Raw genomic sequence first — 21,321 nt, 5'->3', positions numbered from 1 at the left:
TGCTTGAAGAATGCTTTAACCCCTAGACAGTATGTAAAAAGGCTATTGACAAATCAGTACTGTTTATTTGTAGAGACCATGTAAAACATTTCAGACATACATTAGACAGACTTGAGGAAGCATACACAACTCTGTCTACTAACAGTGATCCACTACACAACTCTACATACAAAGCAGCAATATTGCTTGCCACTCCTGAGCAATATACACACATAGTAAATACAATAATACAATCTACTGATGCCCAAAACAAAGGCAAACCAGTCAATAAACATAAGAAAGTTGAACTGAAGTAACTAATTCTTGTATTGTAGAATGCCTACAACAATTACTGTACTAAACAAGTACAAGATTCCAATGATTGGACAAAAAATAATGCACACATTAATACAATGTATAAAGCCAATAAGTAGAGGAAATTCAATCTGCCAAATCTGTTCAATCTGACAAAAGCAAAATGTTTCAATTGTAGAAAAACAGGACATTTCTCTAAGGAATGCTGCAAACCTCCTACTAAAGCTACAAAGCTTGTACATGCCAAACATCAGGCTAACATTGTGTATAAAACAAATCAAACTGTAGAAAACACAATGAACACATTTATTATTAAAAACCCAAACAAAAACAATGTTGAATTAAAAGAAAGTGATGTTGAAATGAACAATAATGCCTACACTCTTATTCCAAGCAACCAGGACAAACAATTCGAACAATACATTTCCTAGGTATGTACCAACGTATTTACAAATACAATCATAGCTAATGAGAAATCCTATATGCAAATGATGGATTTACTTGATTCTGGTGTATTAATACATACTACTCCTTATCTATTTCAATTAACAGATGTACACAACATAACTCTTATGATTGTAACTATTGCAAATAGGTCAACAATGACTCTTAATCAAGCTAGATCTATGTGTATCGAAATCCCAAAGAATATACAAGAAAAAAGCATCATAACATTACAAAACATCTATTACTATCTACAAATAACCTTTTCCCTCATAAGTCAAGTGCTACTATGTAGGGAAGGTTATTCTTTTATGTTTACAAACAATAATTGTACTATAACATTACTATGTAATGAATACATCAGACATATACAATTGAGAAATAACTTGTATATTTTGTACAATAATCATTTATTAAAAACAATGAACAAACTATCTATTTATGATATACATAAATGCCTTGGACACATAAGTTACAATTATATTAAACAATTATTAAAGACACAACCAAGTGTACTATTAACTAAAATAATGAACTACAAAGAAAAAGAATGTATTGAATGTATAAAAGCAAATATCAAACATACACTAATACTAAAACTACATCAATCTCCTCTTACAAATCAATTTGGAGATCTTATTCATATTGATATTATTGGTCCTATTGAACTGTACACATATAAGAACATACACTACTTATTAACAATTGTAGACAATTCTACTTGTTAGTGTATAATGCTCAAATTACAAACAAAATCTAATGCATATATGCAATACATACAATGGACAACTAAAATATTTACACAGCACAGAGTTAAAATAAAACTTTTACAAAGTAATAATGATACTGTATTCCTTAGTGAAGATTTCCAACAATATTTAGATTCACAAGGAACAAAATGAAGATTAACAGTACATCATACTCTACAGCAGAACAGAATAGTAGAACAAACACATAAAACTATATTTAGAGGTGTAAGAGCATATCTAACATTTACTAAATTACTGTTTACATTATAGGCTGAAGCAGCAATTCATATTACCTATATTTATAATAGAACACTGTATGCTGCTTTAAATTATAATACCCTACATTACAAACGTTACAGAACACACAGAACAATTGATAATATATACAAATTTGGTCAATATATTATCATTTGCAATGAAAATCCTACAAAAATACAACAGTAAGGTATTATTGCTTGTTGGATAGGATTAGACAATGAAAGTAAAGGTTATAAAACTTGGCACAATAATAAAATTACCATCAAACGAAATATTCAATTTCTTGAAGGTAAACCTTCTCAAATTGAAGGGGAGAAAATAGACAATACAAACAATGATACAAACAAGTATTTAATAATTAAAAATAACAAAACGGATGATAGAACAACAAGATCAGACAACAATGATACAGACAATACTGATCCTAACAAAAAGGAAAAGTGGCAGAACCAACAGACTTAACAGACAACAAAGTTAAATTAACCGAAAAAGAAGTAGAACCTAAATTACATCAATCAGAACAGAAACAGAAACTGACAGAATGTACTATCAAGCTTAAACAATGTATGGAGAATAAACGTGTAATAAAACACATGTATGCACTTAGTGAAAAGGATGAAGATAATATTACTATTCATTTAACAGAATTTAATGTTAAAATAAGTGAAATACAATTGGATCTGACTTCATTTTATGAAGCAATCCAATGTCTGGATTGTGATTCATAGATTGCAGCTATGAAAGACAAAATAAAACAATTAGAAAATCATAATACATGGGAAATCATGAATCCACACAATAATATTAACATTATCAGAACACAATTTGTCTATAAAATAAAGCAATACACTGATAATAGTATAGAAAAATATAAAGCACAATTAGTAGTTCAAGGAAACTATCAGATTGACAGTCTTGACTATCATACAGACAATTTATTTGCTCCTACTGCTAGACTATCTACAGTACAATTAATATTAGTATGGGCAGCATCTAATAATTATGAAATACATCAGATAGATATAAAATTGGCATATCTGTATAGACAATTGATGGAAGACAAGGAAATATATGTTAAACCTCCTCCAGGTAACTTAATAGACAGACTACAGAATGGACAAATATTACAATTATGAAAAGTGCTATACAGATTAAAACAAGCTGGTAGAAGATGGTATAAAACACTATCTAATATACTACTTAAATACAGATTAACAAAATCCAAACATGATAATACTGTATTCTTTGTAAAGAAGAAAGAAATAACTGTAGCCATATTATTTGTACATGTCAACAATATTACTATCACAGTAATGAATAATAATACTATTACAATAATAAAACAATCTATTACACATCATTTACAATATACAGACAGTAGCAAATTACACTAGCTACTTGGTATAGAGATTCAATGTGACAGAGAGTATAGATTCATCAGGATGTGTCAGACACATTATATTAATAGTATAATAGAATGTTACAAACTTATGAACAAACAAAGTGTACAAACACTCATACAGCCTGGTACACAATTAAAAACAGTATTGCAAACTGATAACAATAGAAAACAAATGTCTGATATACTATACATAAACATGGTTGGTGCACTTAGATACATTGTAGACTGTACATGGCCAGATATAGTATTTGCAACAAATCAGTTAGCAAAATACCTCAATGACCCTGGTATGGAGCATTATCTAGCACTTAAACATTGTTACATGTACTTAAAAACTACAAACAATGTCTGGCTCCAACTCAGCAGCACAAATCAATCAATATTGAACAGCTATACAGACACAGATGGTATGATGCAAGAAGGGCATTGTGCAATATCAGGATATGCATTTTACTTGAGCAATTCATTAGTTTCATGGTCAAGTAAAAGACAAACACTGGTGGCAAATTCAACGTATGAAGCTGAATTAATAGCTCTTACAAGAGGAACACAGGAAGTGATTGCACTTACACATTTAGCTGAAGAGATTCTGCAGGTCTCTGATACACCAATTAATATCTTTTGTGATAACAATGCTGTTATACAAACAGTTACATTGGACGAACTCAAATATTCGGAACGAACAAAGCATTTAGATCATAAGAAAGATTTTATTAAATGCTACATTGAGTTAGAGTACATAAATGTGAAATACATACAGACGAACGATCAACGAGCAGATATATTAACTAAAGCACTACATGTACCACAAGTCAAACATCTTACCAGTTTACTCGGACTAGTAAGAGTTTGAAGGGGAGTATTATGAGATGATTAGTTCATCAATGGACGAACCACGAGACAATGACTTCATAATGTCTCAGTTAGAATACATACAATATAAGGACGAGAGACACTGAGCAGTCAATCGTCACCTCACCCCTTGTCTATGCGTGCCCCCCTTAAGTTCTCCCTCTCAACAAAGTCCTTCATGGCGCTTCTGCAGACCGTGCAAGTCGCTTTAACGGATGGGCGGAATGGATCGGGCGAAATGGAAGAACCAATCTCGTCCAGCTCGAAAGGAAAATGGACGAAGCGACTCGACATTCTTTACCGAGACGAGATTCTCATACAAGAAAGCTCCTTCGCAAGGCTCTTCAAATGTCTTCCGAATTTGCAGATTATTGTTCAGCGGGGAAAGCCTCTTATTATCAATCGTTCGGACGCTCGACTATCAATTTTTGTCGTACTCCCGGAATTGGTCACACGATCTCTGCATGTCCTTGATATCAAGTGTCAGTTCGACATAGGCCCATGCAGTAAAGATGCCTATCCAGATGCTCCTAGCATTATCGACGCCATTGGAAACCAGCCTCTTCACACATTAAAGGTCTTTCCGGTTACAAAGGATCTAAGTTTCCGGCAACACGCGTTTCTATCGTCTCTCGAGTGTCTTGATGCGCCACGACACTTCACGCGATCTATACTTGCAAGTACTTGCACTACTCCCAAACTTACTCAGATTACCCTGTCGTTTGGGCACGACAATGAATTGGTCTCGTCTCGTAAATGTTTCGCACGTATTGGTGCCGGTTTAGGAGAACTGCAGCTGCAAATCGTTGATCCGACACACATTCAGCAGTCTTTACGTGATGTAGCTGATCTCTGTCCAAATCTCCGCAACCTAATCGTCCCTTTGGATTCGCTAACCGTGGGATTACTCTCTGGACACCTTCCTCCAGTTAGGAATCTAGGTATCCATCCCAGACTCTCATTGTGGGATTGGGAATGGCGCTCAGAACAATCGATGGTGATGTTATGGGAGTCAATTTGCTCAAAACTCATGGAGTTAATTCCGGAGATGCCTAACCTGCGCATTGTCAGACTTCTGGATGAACTACCATACAAGGGTGATCCTTTTGTTCTCAAAGCTGTCGCAACATCGAAGATCCTAACGCAAGCTGGAGTCCGCTTTGAAGACTGGACTGGACAGATCTTTCATAAGGACTAGTAATCAGAAGACGGCAGTTTATTGACCGAACCACCCTGTAATTTCCCAGGTGCAGGTTGAATTGTCTGGTGGACTAGCTCTCATGTGCGATCCTCAAGTTGGCTTATTCAAATTTCTTAATCTGTATCATTCCCACATTCTTATTTGCTTCTAAGCAAGCAATAAATATAGTTCGAGTAAATGCTTCAACCTTCCTGTATCTAAATCTTTCTGCACTGATACTGTTCTATATAGTGTATGCCAAGCTTGCTAATATGTGTGAATTCGATGTCTTTTAAACTGCTCTCAGAGGATGCGAGCATCTAATCTGCCAATAAATACACTTCGCACCTTTAAAGATGCCACGGAAATTCTTTATGCCCGATTCGCGTGGATTGTGGATACCATGAATTGGATCTAAAGTCTCGCCTGCTTCCAACCTTCGTCTAATGCATCGGCGACCAGAAACCTGTACCATAGTACTGCAATTGGGACAGTCGCCGCATGCCAGAGAGCGTGAGCGTCGAGAAAGCGTCCAATGGGAGGAAAGTCGAGCAGCTCCAGTGACATGGCAGCCATAGTCAATGCGACCCCCAGCGCAGCTTGCGAAGCACACTTTGGTCGATAGTCCCTCGGAGCTGACCTTGGAGGAAATCGGCGGATGATAGTATAGGATGCGGAGAGGGAGTAAAGTAGCCAAAGCAGGTTGTGCGAAAGGCCAATAACGAGATTGAAAATAATGTTATAAGAATAGTCAAAGCGAGGCGAGAAAGAGAGGTAGGAAATGTGGGTTATAAATGCAATGATGCACAATGCTGTCCAGCCAAAGTATAGTGTCCGGCGGCCAGGTCGTCCAATGAAGAAAAACCGAGTCACGACAGAGTGAAGGGCTGTGATGAATACGAGAGCGGCAGAGAAATAATCGAGTTTCTCTGTCAATGGCTTGTCTATAACATTAAATTAATACGAGCCTTCGCAACAGTGAATCACTGGAGAACGCACCACGAACATGGAATATTGTCGACCATGTCCACGCATTCATATTCACTGCGCTCCACAGAATCATAAAAGGCTTCATGGGATGTCTATCAGGGACGAGCATTTTGACTGTCCTGTAGCCTCGCAAGTGGACCCAGAAATTCAGCAGGGAAAAGAGCACTGATGCAGGTTCCTGCATGCCAAGGAACCGCCAGAAAGGCCATTTTCCATAATATTGTACAACCGGCTGTCCATATGCGGTGGAGCTGTCCGTTATTTGGTGCATGCAGGAGTATGCGCAATCATCTGCACACGTCCAGCGAGTGAGGCGTAGAGAGAGAGAGAGGCTGATCGGCGTCTGGGACCAGCAGTTGCGTTGTTTGCAAATAGCTAAACATCGTTGGAATAAGTCTGAACGGTCTCCTGCTGAAGCAGATGCTAGCAGTACTGCACAACAGAGCGTGCAAGAAAGCAAGACTAGGGAGGCGAGTGACTTCATGCTAAGAGTCGAATTTTCAGTTAAGCGTTTGCTTTGGTCCAACAAGGTCTGCAATAGGATAGCCCTTCTCACGACTTAATATAGTTATATACCACCTAAGTAATCCTAAACTAAATTTATGACCCATCACCTCACCTTACATTGCATGGTGTCAATGTCCGAAACTAATAATCCACCAAGTCTTCCTCATGAAATTTGGCTTACCATCTTCGAATGGGCCACATTTGTACCAAACGCATTCGATGTACATGCCCCCGACAAATTCGCGTATCCAGGTCCATGGTCGCAGAGTCAGGTTCTGACCGGCATACGGGAGTCATTATGCACGAAACGCCGCCTCGTTCTTGTCTGTAAGGCATGGAATGCACTTGCAACGCGCTTTCTTTATGAAGCGCTTCCCATTGTCCGACCCGTAACGTTGACGAAACTTCTATATTCACTAAACAATAGAAAATCGAGAGGGCAGTGGACCCTGCGCCTCGACATATCCCTGAAGCACGGTTGGACACTGATAGATGAACTCGCAGACCTGCTGCAGAGCCTTCCTAACTTGGAGATTCTCACCGTGTTCCAGGGAGGATATATCCCGACACCATCCGATGGCAGCCCTAGTTTCTTCGACGTGCTCGCAACACATGCTGCTCTAACTTTACATGTGCTTGACATTTCTTGCTATAGCAGTTTCGCTCGGAACTGTGTAAGCAAGATACCCGGTGTGGTAGATAGACGGCCTCTACACGTTTTGAACGTTCGAGCATGGGGATCGCATTTAAGGAAAGAGGTGCCAATTGCTGTACCATTTATCGAGCGTCTGAACGTACCGTGGCAGCTGCTGGAACCCGTTATTTTCTGTGATGATCCACCACCCTCACTCTCTCACGTTTCCTTGATTGGTAATTATATCTCAACGTGGAAAACTTTCACCGGTCTTCCAAACAATGTGGGCCAGCACCTTACTTCCCTTGAGATTGGTGATTATTCGTATCCTGCCTATAGCCCTTCTGAGCCGTCTTCTCCGAGTTTCGAATCGCAATTGCGTTTGGTGAACGAGACTTGCCCAAACCTACGCAATCTAACCATATGCATCTTTGACGACGTTCCACTGTTGGTGACAAAGTGCTTTCCGCTCGTTGAGAAGCTTGGTTTGGACCTGCGATTCGCGAGGGAGAGGAAACATAATAGCAAGCGAATGTGGAGATATCTATGCGACAAACTCTTACAGCTATCTGAGACGACTACTTCCCTTCGAGTAATTAGGATTATTAGCAGCCCAACGATGAGCGATCTCGCAGCGCACCATTCCGGAATTTTGAAGGTTGTGAGTCGGGCTTCCGCGGAACTCTTGTCGCGGTATGGAATTCGGTTCGAAGACCCTTCCGGCCGAGTCCTGCACAACGAGGAGTTGAAAAGTGAAGAGGACGTACCGAATTCGAATGCAGTTTCACAGTAAACACGGGAGGACTACTAGGGCTTAGGTAATGAGGACTTTCGTTCGACGACGATCCTCGTGAAGCAAAAATTGCTACTATGGTAGGGGATCAAAAGCGTCAGCAGTGTCCTCTTAAGCTTAATAATATCACGCTAGGGCCAATGACCAGAAAAGGGGGCCAGGAATGCATCAATTAATGACTTTACATAAAAAGATCTTTGATATTCCAACTTGAAATGTTTTGCAGAATTGAACAAACTGTACATTCCAGGTTATAGCCGAGCACTCGCGCATCTCTCAACAACGTATCCTTCTGCTCCGCCGTTGACCTTATAAGCAGCAGTCCATCTTAGCAGCTCTATTATCACTCAGCGTACTATGTCTCTCACCGACCTCTAGCCAGTGAAATCGTGCACGACTCCTTCGTTTTTCTATCTCATTCAGAAGCTGAGAACCAGTCCTATTGCCTTTATTGCAGTAAGCTTGCAGCTATTGATTTGCCTTGATAATGTCGTGATACTTCAAGTTGTTTTAGGCAGTCTTATTGTGAGCACACTCGAATTAACACCTGCCCACCATACTTTCTTTATACTTCGATCAAAAAATCATGACTAACTATTATTCATGGCTAGTAACGTTAATTATTCTTATATATTTAAAGCCCATCTCGAGGTCATAGGCACTTGTAAATCTATATATGTAGAATCTACTTATGCGAGAATCGTTTACTTTCTGCCGCCTTTCCCTGTTTTGCCTTTTCCTTTGCTCCTGTCCAGCAACATAGCCTGCTGTTCGCTAGCAGTGATGCGTCTTCCCCCTTCTTGAACACTCTGGTTGAAGAACTCAACATTGCCCCTAGCCATGGTTAGAAGAGTTGCCAGAACTCTGGGGTCAATATCAGTCTCTTTCACTCTAAACTATTCTTCATGTAAATTGAACGTAGATGAAAAAGAAGCATGGATACGTACCTTACCATTGGAATGTGGCTTAAGTTTGGAGGTTGACTGTACGGTAAACCAACCACCAGTGCCATACTTGTCGATACCCTTTCCTGGCAAGAACTCAACTGGACCATACTGTTCATTGTCTTCTACGGTAGCAGGATCTATGGGAACACAGAATTTCCATCTGTCTTTTGGTATTGCTCCTTCCAATTGAGTTGCTCCTGAAAAACTTGTCATCATGATAGTTTCAACTGTGTCTGTATTTTTCCGGAGAACAAGTTCAAAGTGACCCCTCTGATTATGTCTGTCTGGCTTTGACGTTCTTGAGAGCTTGGATCCAAAGAAATTGCTGATGTTGGTGAAGTTTTCGTTCACAGCAAAGACAAGCATGCCTGGCTTGATTTCATCGATCCCCTTCTCAGGGAGACCCTGACCTGATGACTCGGACTTGTTGTTTCCTTTTGCAACATCTGTGCTAGGGCCTTTGTGTGCCATTGGTTGTGGTTTACTGAAGAGATAGCTGAGAGAACTACTTCTGAGATGATTTGTGAATGTGAACTTGAACTTGAAGACTTGACCAAGTAAGTTGTCTCGTTATTTATCCTATGGCCCAGCGTACTTTGCAAATCGTACAATGTCTTCATGCTGGTGAATCTTTGCACAAAGGCCAACGTGCCTGGACTAAAAATGGTTACATATCGAAAACATTTAGCTATCGAAGGCCGGGTTTGCTGCGTCGATGCTGAAACAATGAACTCCCACTAGTAAATTTTGCGCATTTACCTACGTATCGGAGCTAAAAATAGTTCCGCATCGGAAGTATTCTTGGCAATCTTGCTACTATAGGCTTAGTTTACCACCTTAGTACCGGAACATCGATGCAAAGCTCAGAATGCATTGCATTCTTTCCGACAACAAAAGACACATTGCAGGGATCAAGCCGATCTTGAGATCTTTCTATGTTTCTCCAAAATCATATTACCTATACAAGTCTAACTCTACTTGCTCCTTTGCAAATACTCGTATGGTAGTGCACTATTCTGACATGCGACGGGCACCCGCTCATAGGGTTACCAAAGCTGCCATTGTCGACTCGTTCACTTGCATACTCATTCCAAAACGTGTGAAAATCATTGACTGTCACAAGCAGGTGGATCGTGACTATATGCTCCTCTATGACGAGCAAATGTGATGTGGCCATCTTCCGAACCAGTAGCTATATTGCGAACATCGTATTTTCGCCGCGAAAGACACCGCCATAGAGTGCATCAAAGCGACATAGATCGTTTCTTCGTTAAGACCGGGACACTCATTCCATCTCAAGCTCCTCTCCAACGCTGAGAACCTCGCCACCCAGCTCTCCCATTGCACTGAGTGTACGCGAAAATAAATCATCAAAAGATTGTTGAAGGCCAAGATGCTCAAGCGTCTCTTCCAAATCAGGCCTATTTGAGTCCGCTTCGTCGAAGATATGGTCGTTGGTAGCAATCGCGGTAGAAGGCGGTTGAGTATTATCGAGCCATTCTTCAAGAGCAGCTATCCCTGCGAGAAGAAGACTCCGGAGCCGAGTGCGATCAGTCTGGCTAACGGAATCTCTAGGACCAAGAGACGTTGGCGAATAGTCCTCCATCTGTGTTTCCGACTGCAAGCCCGCACTGTTCAAATCTGAATTCTGAGTGTTGGTGGGTGAGGAAGAGCCATCGACGTCAAGTTCAACGTCAACACCTTCCTGTGCAGTTGCGTCCCAAGCTTGGGCGCATAAAACGGTGTACCACCCTTTATCCAGCTCGTCCAACCAGGTCAACAGTTGCCGTAATGTTTGCACGCCAGACTGGTCACTGGATGAAGAAGATATTGGTGATAATGTCGGTGGTGGATAGTTTGGTATGGCGCAGAGACATTCGCTTGTGAAGCGAAGCAAGAGAGCGGTACGCAGAGCAGATTGTTGCTGTTTGGAGGGTGGAATTTGGAGGATGAGAGAAAGAAGTGGGTGCGTTGCATGAAGATAAGATTGAAGAGTCGGAAGCGTTGAAGATGGATGACTCCTTAACGGTTCATATGCGATAATATCAGCAGCATATCACATAATTGGACAAGATAAAATGCCGTAACATACCGCTTCTTGTAGTTCCGCATGACTTCGAGAAACAAGTCCTCTATGTATTCAACAAGTTTTCGTTCCTGGCGTGCTGTAAGCGGCTGCGTTCGAACAACGTTTGGACTTCTGTTCGATTCATTTTGGTTTTGAGGTGGGCTTGGTTCACTTCCGATAGATTCTGGAATTGAAACCATGACTATTTTACGTCTCTTTCAACCGTAATGAGGGGGTGTGTGCAAGAGTTTGTTCTGCGACATAGGATCGGCGTCATTGATGACTCATAATTATTACATGAGCATAGACTTTGACAGCATAGATTGAGTCTTTGTCCCTGTCCCTTCATGGTTTGTAGCATGGAAATTACATTTATTAATCATTGGTATATGGCCACAAAGGATCGGAAATGCACACTCAGTTTACTGTCTAAAAGAGATTTGCACAATCTATAGATCTACTGTTCATCTACAGGCTTGTGATTTCCAGCCATAACAGCAAGTAATTGAGAAAGGATATTATACAACTAGTTCAGCCGCAGAATACATTAGGCTATTTATGCATTAATAGTAATGGCAAAGTCCTTGAACCAGGTGTACTGGTCTTTCGGAGTCGCAAAGTCTTTAGAATTCCCTCCAAAGAAAGTGCTAAACAATTAACCATTAGTTACCTTCGCAGGAATTGTTTTTTTATTTATTATAAAAATCGTACCTGAAGAATAGACCGGAGAACGCGATAGGCTTGGGGCTGTCATCATCAATGGCTGACTCACTTTCCTCCTTTCCTGCTCCAGTAAAGGCATGCGTCCATACATAGTTGGTAATTGTGACTGGTGGCTGAGAGGTCTCTTGTGTCGTGAATATTTGCAACGTTTTAGTCGTTGCGGAGAGGGAGGAAGTAGAATTATACGCCAATGCTGAGGCAGCATCGTTCGTTACTGGAGCATTAGAAAATGGGTGCTGAAATGGCAAGATTGAAGGAGGATCCGTTGCTGTATAGTTGACACCTGAATTAGATGAGGAGTTAAGCTCGTTTCGGACTGGTGGTAGTATTCCTTTGTTGACACCAGCACCATCGATTGCCTTCAGCACTCCACCCAGCAGTGGAGAGAGCAATCCGCCATCGCTGGTACTTGTTGGTACTGTACTCGATGACGAAGTGGGTGATGGTGCTTCGTCGCGGTAGTAAACGTCATGGCGGTCCATCACAGTCTTACCATTCACCTCAAGTAGGAAAGTTCCGTCTTGCTTTCCAGGCGTATTCAGAGTGACCGTCTGACGTACACTTGTCCAGGCACCTGGAGTGAATTTAAAAGAGCCTCGCCCGACAGAAAGTCCGTACTCCGCATTGCAAACAGACTGTGGCGGAGCATGACAGAGTGCATACGTCTGCCTGTCTTTCGGGGCGTACTGAAAGCGAAAAGATTATCCTTCGAACCCTACTAAGACAGACGATAGCAACTTACCAGGTATAGTTCTCCAGACCCTCCCGCTCTCCACATCAGGCGTGTACTAAAACACAACGAAGCGTCGTCTCCACCGGAACAAGTCATATGTCCACCATACAACCCGGGTAACTTCCCACCTTGCACCCAATCGAACCCTTTTGGGAAGAAGACACTGTACTCCAGAGTGACATTGGAAGCGTCGGCAAGTGGAAGCGGTGTCGCATAGAAATCAGCGCCGCCCTGGGGCCAGTTTGCGGGATTGATTGAGTTCTCCGGATAGAATAGCTGTAGTGCCGAAGAGGCGTTCGAAAAATGGTTACTGTATAAAGCCTCCATATCCTCATCAATGCCTGGTAAATCAATTGCAAGGGACTCGTCGAACGCATCTGGAGGGATTCCTTTGGTGATGCGTAAGTTATGCTCTCCACAAGCAAAATGTGCGATTTTGAAGGAGTCGAGATCAGAGAATTGAGCTGGCGCAGACCAGAAGCTGCCAGGAGTCGCCGTAAATGTTTCAGAAACCGTGATAGTGTCAGTGACAGTCATTGGCGCCGCAGTAATTGTGACGGTCTCTGTATTTTCATAGACTGTCGAAGTGAGGACCTCTGAAATAGTCTTAGTTCTCGTAGCTGTCGAAACGGAGAGCAGTTCGGAAGGTATTGGGACAGAAGGTTCCCATAGCAGTGGTGTTGGTCCGCTAGTTGCTTGGCTCGACGAAATAGAGGTGAACGAACTATCCATCGTCGTTTCGCCAAATGTTGTGGTCGTCTCTCCCATCGCTACCGTTGTTGAAGACGTAACCCACGTAATTCGAATTGCTGGAGGAAGTTGTCGCGAATGAACGTGTTGAAGAGGGACTGAGAAGACGAGAAGGCAGGACAGGCTCAACAAGGTTAAGGTAGAAAACCCCCGCATTGAGGAGGCTGCCCGTGAAGAAATAAAGAAACTTGCAAGAAGCGTAGATGGTCAAACAACTACGTTATAAAATTCTCTAGGTCTGGTTGTCTCAGTCTTAGGCCAGCGTCAACTTTGAAGTCCAGTTGAACGATTGAGCCTGGTTTGCAACGTGCAGGTGTAGATTGTTTCCATTTATCGAGACAACTATTATTCAAATCGATTGGCCAAGGACGATTCAAACAGGTTGTCCGGAACAGCAGAACGTTTTGCAGCAAGATTCGACGAGGTTCACGAGAAGTTGAGAACGAGTACTTATGTAATGAGGAATGTAACGTGATGGCATCAAAACACGTCGATCAGTCACCACGTTTCGAATCTTTGACTGCTTTCAGTCCTTCATCACTTTCAAGCTCGGCCGTTCTTTAATTTCTTGTTCTGCATATCTGCATATTCTGTTGTGTCGAAGTATCCTTATTTTCTGCGAAAATTTGAGAAGCGTTGAAGAGAAGCAAATTTCGGCTCCACCATGGCACCTAATGCTCGGCTATATAACAGGCCAGATGCTGCTATGAAAGTTCTGCAGCAGAGGGAAAAAGAGATCAAAAGGGCACGAGGGGAGATCTCATGTGCAGAATGCAGACGGTAGCTCCTGACAATTTAACCCTGTGTGCTTCCACTCACTTCTTACGCAGTTTGAAGCTGCGCTGCGACAGAAAGGTGGGTCGAATAGTCCTAAGAAGTTATCAGCCTTTTCAAAACACTAGAGATCCTTGACTGATGCGGTTCTTTCATCATTCGCGTATAAAAAGCTGCCTTGTTCTACGTGTGTTCGACGTGGATGCGAAGATATTTGCCCAAATGGTACTTGCCTGATTGACTTGCCTAGATCAATGCTTATTCCGATTGGTTTACAAGGGACCCTGTTGGCTGGACAAGAGAAGAAGTTCATATTGTCCCGCATCTTCTTTAATTCCATTATTTAAAGTGATTCGCAGACCTGCGCTTGATGACACGGAAGAACTGCGCTTGAAGATCGTCAACATGAGCGACCGAATCCGAGACCTCGAAGATGCCTTGGAGGTAGCCCATCCTCGGGACACCAAGGGGCCGCATCCACTCCTTTGCAACGACTTGAAAGCTATAAAATTCGTCGTTGGCCTCAATGTAGAATCAGAAAATGACATTCCTCGACATATACACGATCCACTTGAATCATTTGGCGCTCTCAAGATATCGGACGATGGGGAAAGTCGATTCTTAGGTCCATCGGCCGGGTCAGAGGTAAGTTGGTGTGATACTTAAGTCGCTATATGTTGTATTTCGTGCTCATGCTTAAACTAGGGCATACTTCTTGTGAACTATCGTTTTCATTACAGAGAATCTACACCCTTTTTGACCATCATTACTTTCTAGAACGAACTTGCGCATGTACGGTCGGAAGACGATTCTGGCTCACAGATAGAAATACCGCCCAAACTCTATGAACTTGCTCAAATGTGGCCCTTTACTCCGATCGACCTACCTAAAGATGATATCCGGATAATTATCGAGGCGCAATTGCCGACGCTAGATCGAGCCACCGCACTCTGCAACGCCTATATTGAACATGTTAGCTGGTACTGTATGCCTGTCTCCCAACAACAGTTATTTAGAGAACTCCTGGCGGCTACATATGGTCAGATGTCAAGCGACAATCGGCAAGCAGAGGATACGCATCAAACATTTCGTAAGCTTGACAATCACGACCTGGCTTTACTGCTTGTGGTGTTCGCATGTGGTGCTGCATGTGAACAGTACCGCGAGCCCAAGCATGGTGACGGCCAGCAGTATTACCGGCTCTCCCGAGTCGCTCTCGGTCTTCAGCCTATCTTTGCAAGATCGTCTTTGACAACCGTCCAAGTACTATTACTGATGGCATTATACGACATCGTCTCAATGCGGAAAAACAACCTTGAAGAGACTTGGAAAGTAGTATTCATGGCTGCAAATATTGCTGGCAGTGTACGTCTATCATTGGAGTGATGATGCGTATGGGCTTATTTTTCTTCATCCAGATCGGTCTTCGTATGTTTTCGTTTCTCACCTTGAGGATTGGACGACTAATATTGTCGACAGATCGTGATCCCGGACGCTGGAAACTGGAACCGAAAGTTATGGAACGAAGGCGGAATGTTTTCTGGGAGTTGTATCTCCTCTGTAATTGGCAGGTGCTTAAGAGTATATTTCGTTCAAAAGTTTTCACTGATAAAATGCGTTGAGTGTCTCGCCAGCGGAAGGTCGCCTCCATTCGTGCGGAGTTCTGTTGATGTGCACCTACCTCAGGATGTCGATATGACTATCTTTAGAGGAAAGACTATCCCGGGCTGTAAGTCAACTTTAGTAGTTTGGCTTTCTCTTACGATTGAATGCCCTTCCAGATAGAACGTGGAAATTTCAATTCCTCGATGAATGCATAGCACCCGTGACAGACAGACTATGCGCAGACTCAACACCTCTAAAGTACTACGAGCTGGTAAACTTTGACAAGAAGATTCGCGACTTCGACGATATCGAATTCCTGCCAGGCAACGCAGCTTCACTGACAAGTGACAATGGTAATGTTCCTTTGTCGCTGCGGAACAAAATGCTCTGTTACAAGAGCTCGCGTAAGTGTTCCTTACCATATTTGCCGTCGTCCGGAGGAATCAATAATAGTATGTTCCAGTTCTACTATATCTGCACCGAAATTTCTTCGCAAAGGCCATCTCCGAGTCTCCCGACAACCCACGTCGCCCACCCTACGGCATATCGTTTATGGCTGCATTCAGTAATGCCGTGTCTATACTCGAAGTGATGCATCAGGAACGTGCTGTGATTTCGCCTTGGATCACCCGCTTCTGGTCTATCATTGCGCATGCTTTAGAGTGCGGTGTATGTCTACCACCCCTTCCACACTTGTTTTATAACTAATTCAACACGAAGTTTGTCGTTGGTTCTGTTGCTGCTCGATGTCCCAGAACAAGCTTTGCCACCCCAGCATACCAGAGTCTTGAATTTGCTATTGAGTTATTCCGCGATAACAACCATCCGGTGACGAAGATCGGACTGGTAGGTGTACTCTAGCACATTGGTTCATCGTCTGTCATTAACTGCTCATGGTAATGCAGCCGGTCCTACTTCGTCTCCGAGAGAAAGCACAACAAGCAATACATTCAAGCCATATAGTCCCGTCGAATGTTTCATCCACCCCTGTAAATACAGGTTCAAGCGAAAAGGATGCGGCTGATGAGCTCAGCATCCTTCGAGGCGCTTCCCGAGTTATCATTCAGTCGTCTGATAAGCAAGACGTTGAAGCGACATCAGGCTCCTCTCACACAACACCGGGATCGACATTATCTAGTGATGCCACTTCTGAACAAGCACTTTACGGTCAGCTGCCATCTGCCACACATGGCGAGCTTCTCAAGCAGGTTCCTTCCACTGCGTTTGTGCCAGTGCAAGATCAGACCGCGTCGGACCCGTTCCTCGAAGCAAATTCATTCAGCTGGCAGGATTTCTTCGACCAACCAGGAGACCAGTCTCTTTTTTCTGGTGATTTCGCTATGGGCGATGCTTTCGTTGGCCAGCCTTCCTCCACTCTGCCTCCGGATGTACCCATCGAGTTACCGGAGCTCTGGACTTATATTGGAACTAATACTCCACCTTAATCCGATCATATTTTCTTCTCTAAAGCGTTACAGCCAAGGTAGCCTCCATTCTACAAACCCGATCAATACGTGTCTCCTTCTCTTGGAGAGTTTTTGTGTTCCTAGGTGGCACCTTATGCATGTTCTGTTGTCTTTATAGCTAATCAATGTATTGAATAATTGTTGGAAACCTGGCAAGTACTCAAAATGCATAACTGTGCAGTTTGGATTTTAGTTCAGACACGAAGCTATAGTAACCTATATGCGTTGGCCACTACACACTCGACGAAAGGTTGATACGATAATAAACCATGTGGAGCAGAAACAGGCCAAAATGGGCGTGGATCGTGATACAGTCATACAACAAGATCATGGGGTGCTCGAAACAGCACCCCAGACTCAAAGTAGACTAATACTAATATAGTACTTTTCTCTCTATGAGTTTGTTTTTAAAACTCATTTCTCGCGTGCTCTGAGACATCCTGTCCACTGCCATGGGTTCTAATGACTCTTACGCCGCAGACCATGCAAAGCGCCTGGAGTTATTTAAACTTGCTGCTCTCTTAGCGTGTCTTTCTGCCGGAGCAGCAGTGGTTGAACTGTATGTAAATGGGGAACTGAGTGACATGTCGGACTCGGACATGTCAGACCCAGAATCGGATGCAGAGGTCCGGAACTTGTCATCACGTCTACTTCTGGATTGCCTTCATCATCAACTCGACCTTTAGATGCAAATAACTGAATCTTCCGCATCGGTTTCTATACCCAAACCTCCAGCGGATGTGAAGGAGGTTCTCGATAATGAGATCAAGTGAGTATTGTCCCAAACAATTTCGTCAAGTTACTCAATAGCTCTATCAACCAGGGAATGGCATTTTCGTGAGTCACAACCGAATTACTCAGGTAATTAATGCTTTATCTACGCGACTTCCGTTCAGATATCTACTTCTTGCAAAACAACAAAGAACAGCATGAGGCTGCATTGAACTTGCGCGACTCCGTGCTTCGTTTGAGACGTGATGGCGCTTTTGTTGCTGTTCCTCTGGATAGAGTTAACATGGGCCCTATTGGACCTCACCCAGCCGGTAAGTGAAGAAAGAAGACCGTGATAGTGCGCATCCTGATAAGTGTGTTTGCATTTATCAGGGTCCTATGAGATTTGGTGCCCGTCCGAATCTTTTGCGTCTGTATTCTCCTATCTCTGCATGAATCGCGGTGATCTCAGGTCGGTGATCTTCGCCAATTTAGATTTTCAAATCAAGTCACTTATTGAGAGATGGCATATTTGTACATGCATTAGTATCCTTGTCCATCCATTGACTCGAGAAGAGGTATGTCGGCATAGCCTCAAGGCGCAATGTAATATCTAACTGTAATTTACAACACTTATAACTAGAGAGCGTTAGTATTCCAGCTCGTTCCTGACATACACCGCTTAAATGCTCGGTAGAGATCACCAATTCCGCAACGCATGGATAGGACCATCTTTCCCGTTAGACTTGTCCAAGCTACCGGTACTGTCCGAAGATATACCTCTTCAGTATCCGAGTCTCGGTAACTACTTACCCTCCTTTATCATTTTGGTTAAATAACACATTTTGTTGATATCAGGCGTCGGATATTCCTCCACGGCTACGCAACCATCTCTTGAGGAGCGGAAGGCAGCAGGTCGAAAGGTCGAAAAGACTCTAAGGAAGTACGAACCTGATGCGGCTCCTGCTCCTCGTGATTGATTATCACGAGGAGATCGATTATCGGTATCTTGTATTCCACACCGTATAAAGGCATACGTGCTGTTGTAGGTACAGTCAACTCTAGTTACAAATTTTATTTGATATTTTCGACGGGGAGTAACCTTTTAACGATGCAGTGATAGCTTTACCTAGACCTAGAGAAATCCTTTTGAGATGAAAGAAAAGTATAACATTACTCCACAACCCCTTCCACAATGCTAACAGGTATCGAGAAGCACATGCAATGTAACCAATTACGATGGTGGAATTCTAATAGTGATGTTCTCAACGACATACTCCGAGTCCGCGTAACCAAGAACATGCGGAATGTTCGAGCTTCGGGAAAATGTCAATCAGCATGCCACAGTCGTAAACAACGGGAAGACAATATATACCTTTTCATCCCTTTTACACGCCTAATCTGTGCGGAGTTGTAGTTGGCAAGACCACGACCAACCTCAACGAGATCCCACCCATCATCGACTTCGTCCTCATCCTTATCATTGTGCTCGTCTTCCGCTGCATTTGGATGACCCGTCGTTGAAGAGCCGCTATCCGCAGACGTCGCGCGAGGGAGCTGGTCTAAAGAGAGGATTGACGAAGACGAAGACGGGACGGGTGGTAGGATCGGGGTACTAGGCTCCGTCACGAATGGTGAGCCATGCCCATACGAGGCAAGCGTGGCCTTTGCCATAGCAGTTGTAACGTCTCGTTCTTCGACCGGTGAAGCGCCAGGCTTCCGTTTGCGCACCACAATACGCACAGCTTGTCCCGATGCGAATGTACCTTTAACGCCGAGTACTCCTGCTGGGAGAAGTCGACCACCGGAGTCTCGACGGGATAGCACGAGATGCGCTCCAGCATCTATGATAACGCTGCCTGCTGGGGCCAGAGTATGTGATGTCCACGATTTGAGATCGCGCAGCGGAATCGGTGATGGCATGAACATCGTGTGGGGAGGGCGAACGAGGGTTTTCTGAGGAGACTCAGGGGATGGGAGACATTCTCGTACTTCCATTTTCGGTGTTGATTGCTCAGGAGCAGGACTTGTGCGCCCGGATAAAGGTTCTCGAGGAGTCGATGGCATTGAATCGGAAGAAGAGCGTATCGAGTTGTTATACTCGATGATCTCGAATATTCGTTCGGGATGGGCGCTAGAAGAAATGACGGTAGCCACTCCAGCCGCGGTGGCAATCTCGGCAGCAATGAGTTTTGTCTCCATTCCTCCTGTACCTAACTTTGATCCTAGAGTTTTGGTGCTCACTATATCATGAGTTAATTTCCTCCAAGTAGAGACCAGTGAAGAAGAGCTATATTATACCTTGAGAGCGGATGGCTTGAATCGAAGTGACAACATCGATCGGCTTCGCCGATGGATCCTTCCGAGGATTTGTGGTATATAGGCCGTCTACGTCGGTCAATAAGAAAAGATAGTCAGCATGTAGCATTGCGGATGTGATGGCCGATAATGTGTCGTTGTCCCCAAATTTGATTTCCTTCAGATCAGAGAGTTATGTATCGTTCCTTGAACAGAGAAAGGATGACATACGCTGATGGAAATCGTATCATTTTCGTTCACAATCGGCACAATACCCATTGAGAGCAATTCGGTCAAGGTGTTTACTGCGTTCAGATATCGCGTCCTCTGGTCATTTGAATATGAGATTGGGAGCTCGTTCGCAAAGCGATGCTACGAACATCAGCTATATCGCCTCGGGTAATGAGGACCTGGGCTATGGACTGCCCAAGCTGTCCGAACAAGTTATCCCATAGTGCAATTAATCTGCCTTGACCAATCGCCGCCAATGCCTAATTCCCGATCAGTACGAAGGAATCAATTAAATAAGTTGACTGCATGACACCTGAACACCGGCTAGATTCTTCGGTCTACTTCCGAGGTTCATGGTTTTCAATCCTACTCCAATAGCACCTGAGCTAACAAGCACAACTTTGTGACCCTCTGCCTTCAAACGCAAAACGGTCTCGACAACTGCCGAAAGACGTGAAAGTAACGGTTGATGCGTAGTCTCGTGAACAATGGATGAAGTTCCTATATTCTAACTTCAGGCCTTGACACGCGATCTTTACTTCAATGAAGCACACCTAGTTTGATAACGATTGTGCACGGGAGTCCATGCTTATGGCGAGCCATGATGAGAGTGTCGTTGCTGGAAACCAAGAGGAAGCAACTCTTAATTTGACTTTTGAGCCTTGACTCGCTCGTTCCCACGGTAGTTTCCGATGGACCGATATCTCCGAACCTTGACATTACTTCCACATTGATCAATCCAGTCCAGACATATTGCATTTCTGAGCCTTGGAATTATATATGCACATAAAAAGATATGACTACATCATCAACTGCGTTTGATCCTATTTAAGAGTCCCTGATGCAAGAATCTGTGTAATTAATGTAGGTGTGAAACTGTAGTGGCTTCCGTCAAAGGTTTGTCGAGTGTGA

At 43.1% G+C, this 21,321-nt stretch overlaps 8 protein-coding genes across 8 annotated transcripts; 3 read left to right on the top strand and 5 right to left on the bottom strand.

The window, feature by feature from the left end:
• Positions 1–4,177: 4,177 nt before the first annotated feature.
• Positions 4,178–5,197, top strand: FOMMEDRAFT_153640 (uncharacterized protein; the record flags this gene model as incomplete). Its single annotated transcript, XM_007264322.1, has 1 exon — positions 4,178–5,197. The coding sequence occupies one exon, from the start codon at positions 4,178–4,180 to the stop codon at positions 5,195–5,197; it is 1,020 nt and encodes a 339-aa protein (XP_007264384.1).
• A 396-nt stretch (positions 5,198–5,593) lies between these two features.
• On the bottom strand, positions 5,594–6,903 carry FOMMEDRAFT_139440 (Per1-like protein; the record flags this gene model as incomplete). Its single annotated transcript, XM_007264321.1, has 3 exons — positions 5,594–6,123; positions 6,179–6,592; positions 6,858–6,903. 3 exons carry the CDS (start codon positions 6,901–6,903, stop codon positions 5,594–5,596), a joined length of 990 nt encoding a protein of 329 aa, XP_007264383.1.
• A 1,904-nt stretch (positions 6,904–8,807) lies between these two features.
• FOMMEDRAFT_26961 (uncharacterized protein) lies at positions 8,808–9,521 on the bottom strand (the record flags this gene model as incomplete). The annotated part of the gene is made up of 2 exons (XM_007264320.1): positions 8,808–8,999; positions 9,051–9,521. The coding sequence occupies 2 exons, from the start codon at positions 9,519–9,521 to the stop codon at positions 8,808–8,810; spliced, it is 663 nt and encodes a 220-aa protein (XP_007264382.1).
• Positions 9,522–10,190: 669 nt separating this feature from the next.
• Positions 10,191–11,318, bottom strand: FOMMEDRAFT_166479 (uncharacterized protein; the record flags this gene model as incomplete). Its single annotated transcript, XM_007264319.1, has 2 exons — positions 10,191–11,071; positions 11,143–11,318. The coding sequence occupies 2 exons, from the start codon at positions 11,316–11,318 to the stop codon at positions 10,336–10,338; spliced, it is 912 nt and encodes a 303-aa protein (XP_007264381.1). The 3' UTR covers positions 10,191–10,335.
• Positions 11,319–11,674: 356 nt separating this feature from the next.
• On the bottom strand, positions 11,675–13,033 carry FOMMEDRAFT_62748 (polysaccharide lyase family 14 protein; the record flags this gene model as incomplete). The annotated part of the gene is made up of 3 exons (XM_007264318.2): positions 11,675–11,765; positions 12,274–12,527; positions 12,584–13,033. Coding segments are annotated over 3 exons (795 nt in total), but the record flags the coding sequence as incomplete, so codon positions are not given.
• Positions 13,034–14,012: 979 nt separating this feature from the next.
• FOMMEDRAFT_119797 (uncharacterized protein) lies at positions 14,013–17,154 on the top strand. The gene is made up of 14 exons (XM_007264317.1): positions 14,013–14,104; positions 14,155–14,179; positions 14,272–14,323; positions 14,378–14,405; positions 14,458–14,743; positions 14,804–14,815; positions 14,876–15,463; positions 15,517–15,526; positions 15,578–15,669; positions 15,722–15,827; positions 15,880–16,107; positions 16,167–16,372; positions 16,424–16,549; positions 16,609–17,154. Exons 1-14 carry the CDS (start codon positions 14,031–14,033, stop codon positions 17,146–17,148), a joined length of 2,373 nt encoding a protein of 790 aa, XP_007264379.1. The 5' UTR covers positions 14,013–14,030; the 3' UTR covers positions 17,149–17,154.
• Positions 17,155–17,855: 701 nt separating this feature from the next.
• On the top strand, positions 17,856–18,860 carry FOMMEDRAFT_77662 (uncharacterized protein; the record flags this gene model as incomplete). Its single annotated transcript, XM_007264316.1, has 7 exons — positions 17,856–17,938; positions 17,993–18,006; positions 18,066–18,212; positions 18,274–18,352; positions 18,428–18,462; positions 18,580–18,681; positions 18,739–18,860. 7 exons carry the CDS (start codon positions 17,856–17,858, stop codon positions 18,858–18,860), a joined length of 582 nt encoding a protein of 193 aa, XP_007264378.1.
• A 254-nt stretch (positions 18,861–19,114) lies between these two features.
• FOMMEDRAFT_153632 (glutamate 5-kinase) lies at positions 19,115–21,012 on the bottom strand (the record flags this gene model as incomplete). The annotated part of the gene is made up of 7 exons (XM_007264315.1): positions 19,115–19,196; positions 19,256–20,123; positions 20,182–20,356; positions 20,410–20,505; positions 20,559–20,669; positions 20,723–20,910; positions 20,964–21,012. 7 exons carry the CDS (start codon positions 21,010–21,012, stop codon positions 19,115–19,117), a joined length of 1,569 nt encoding a protein of 522 aa, XP_007264377.1.
• Between the last annotated feature and the right edge of the window lie 309 nt (positions 21,013–21,321).

Source organism: Fomitiporia mediterranea (genome assembly GCF_000271605.1).
Source record: "Fomitiporia mediterranea MF3/22 unplaced genomic scaffold FOMMEscaffold_3, whole genome shotgun sequence".
In the NCBI taxonomy this organism is placed as follows: Eukaryota; Fungi; Basidiomycota; class Agaricomycetes; order Hymenochaetales; family Hymenochaetaceae; genus Fomitiporia; species Fomitiporia mediterranea.
Note: the sequence above shows the minus strand (reverse complement) of the source record. Positions and strands in the feature narration are given on the sequence as shown.

Bases quoted from the DNA above. Each gene is read 5' to 3' on its own strand.
- FOMMEDRAFT_119797 (XM_007264317.1), top strand. From the start codon at position 14,031: ATGAAAGTTCTGCAGCAGAGGGAAAAAGAGATCAAAAGGGCACGAGGG. The intron at 14,105-14,154 runs GTAGCTCCTGAC...CTTCTTACGCAG, and splicing joins TCATGTGCAGAATGCAGACG to TTTGAAGCTGCGCTGCGACA. The intron at 14,180-14,271 runs GTGGGTCGAATA...GCGTATAAAAAG, and splicing joins AGCTGCGCTGCGACAGAAAG to CTGCCTTGTTCTACGTGTGT.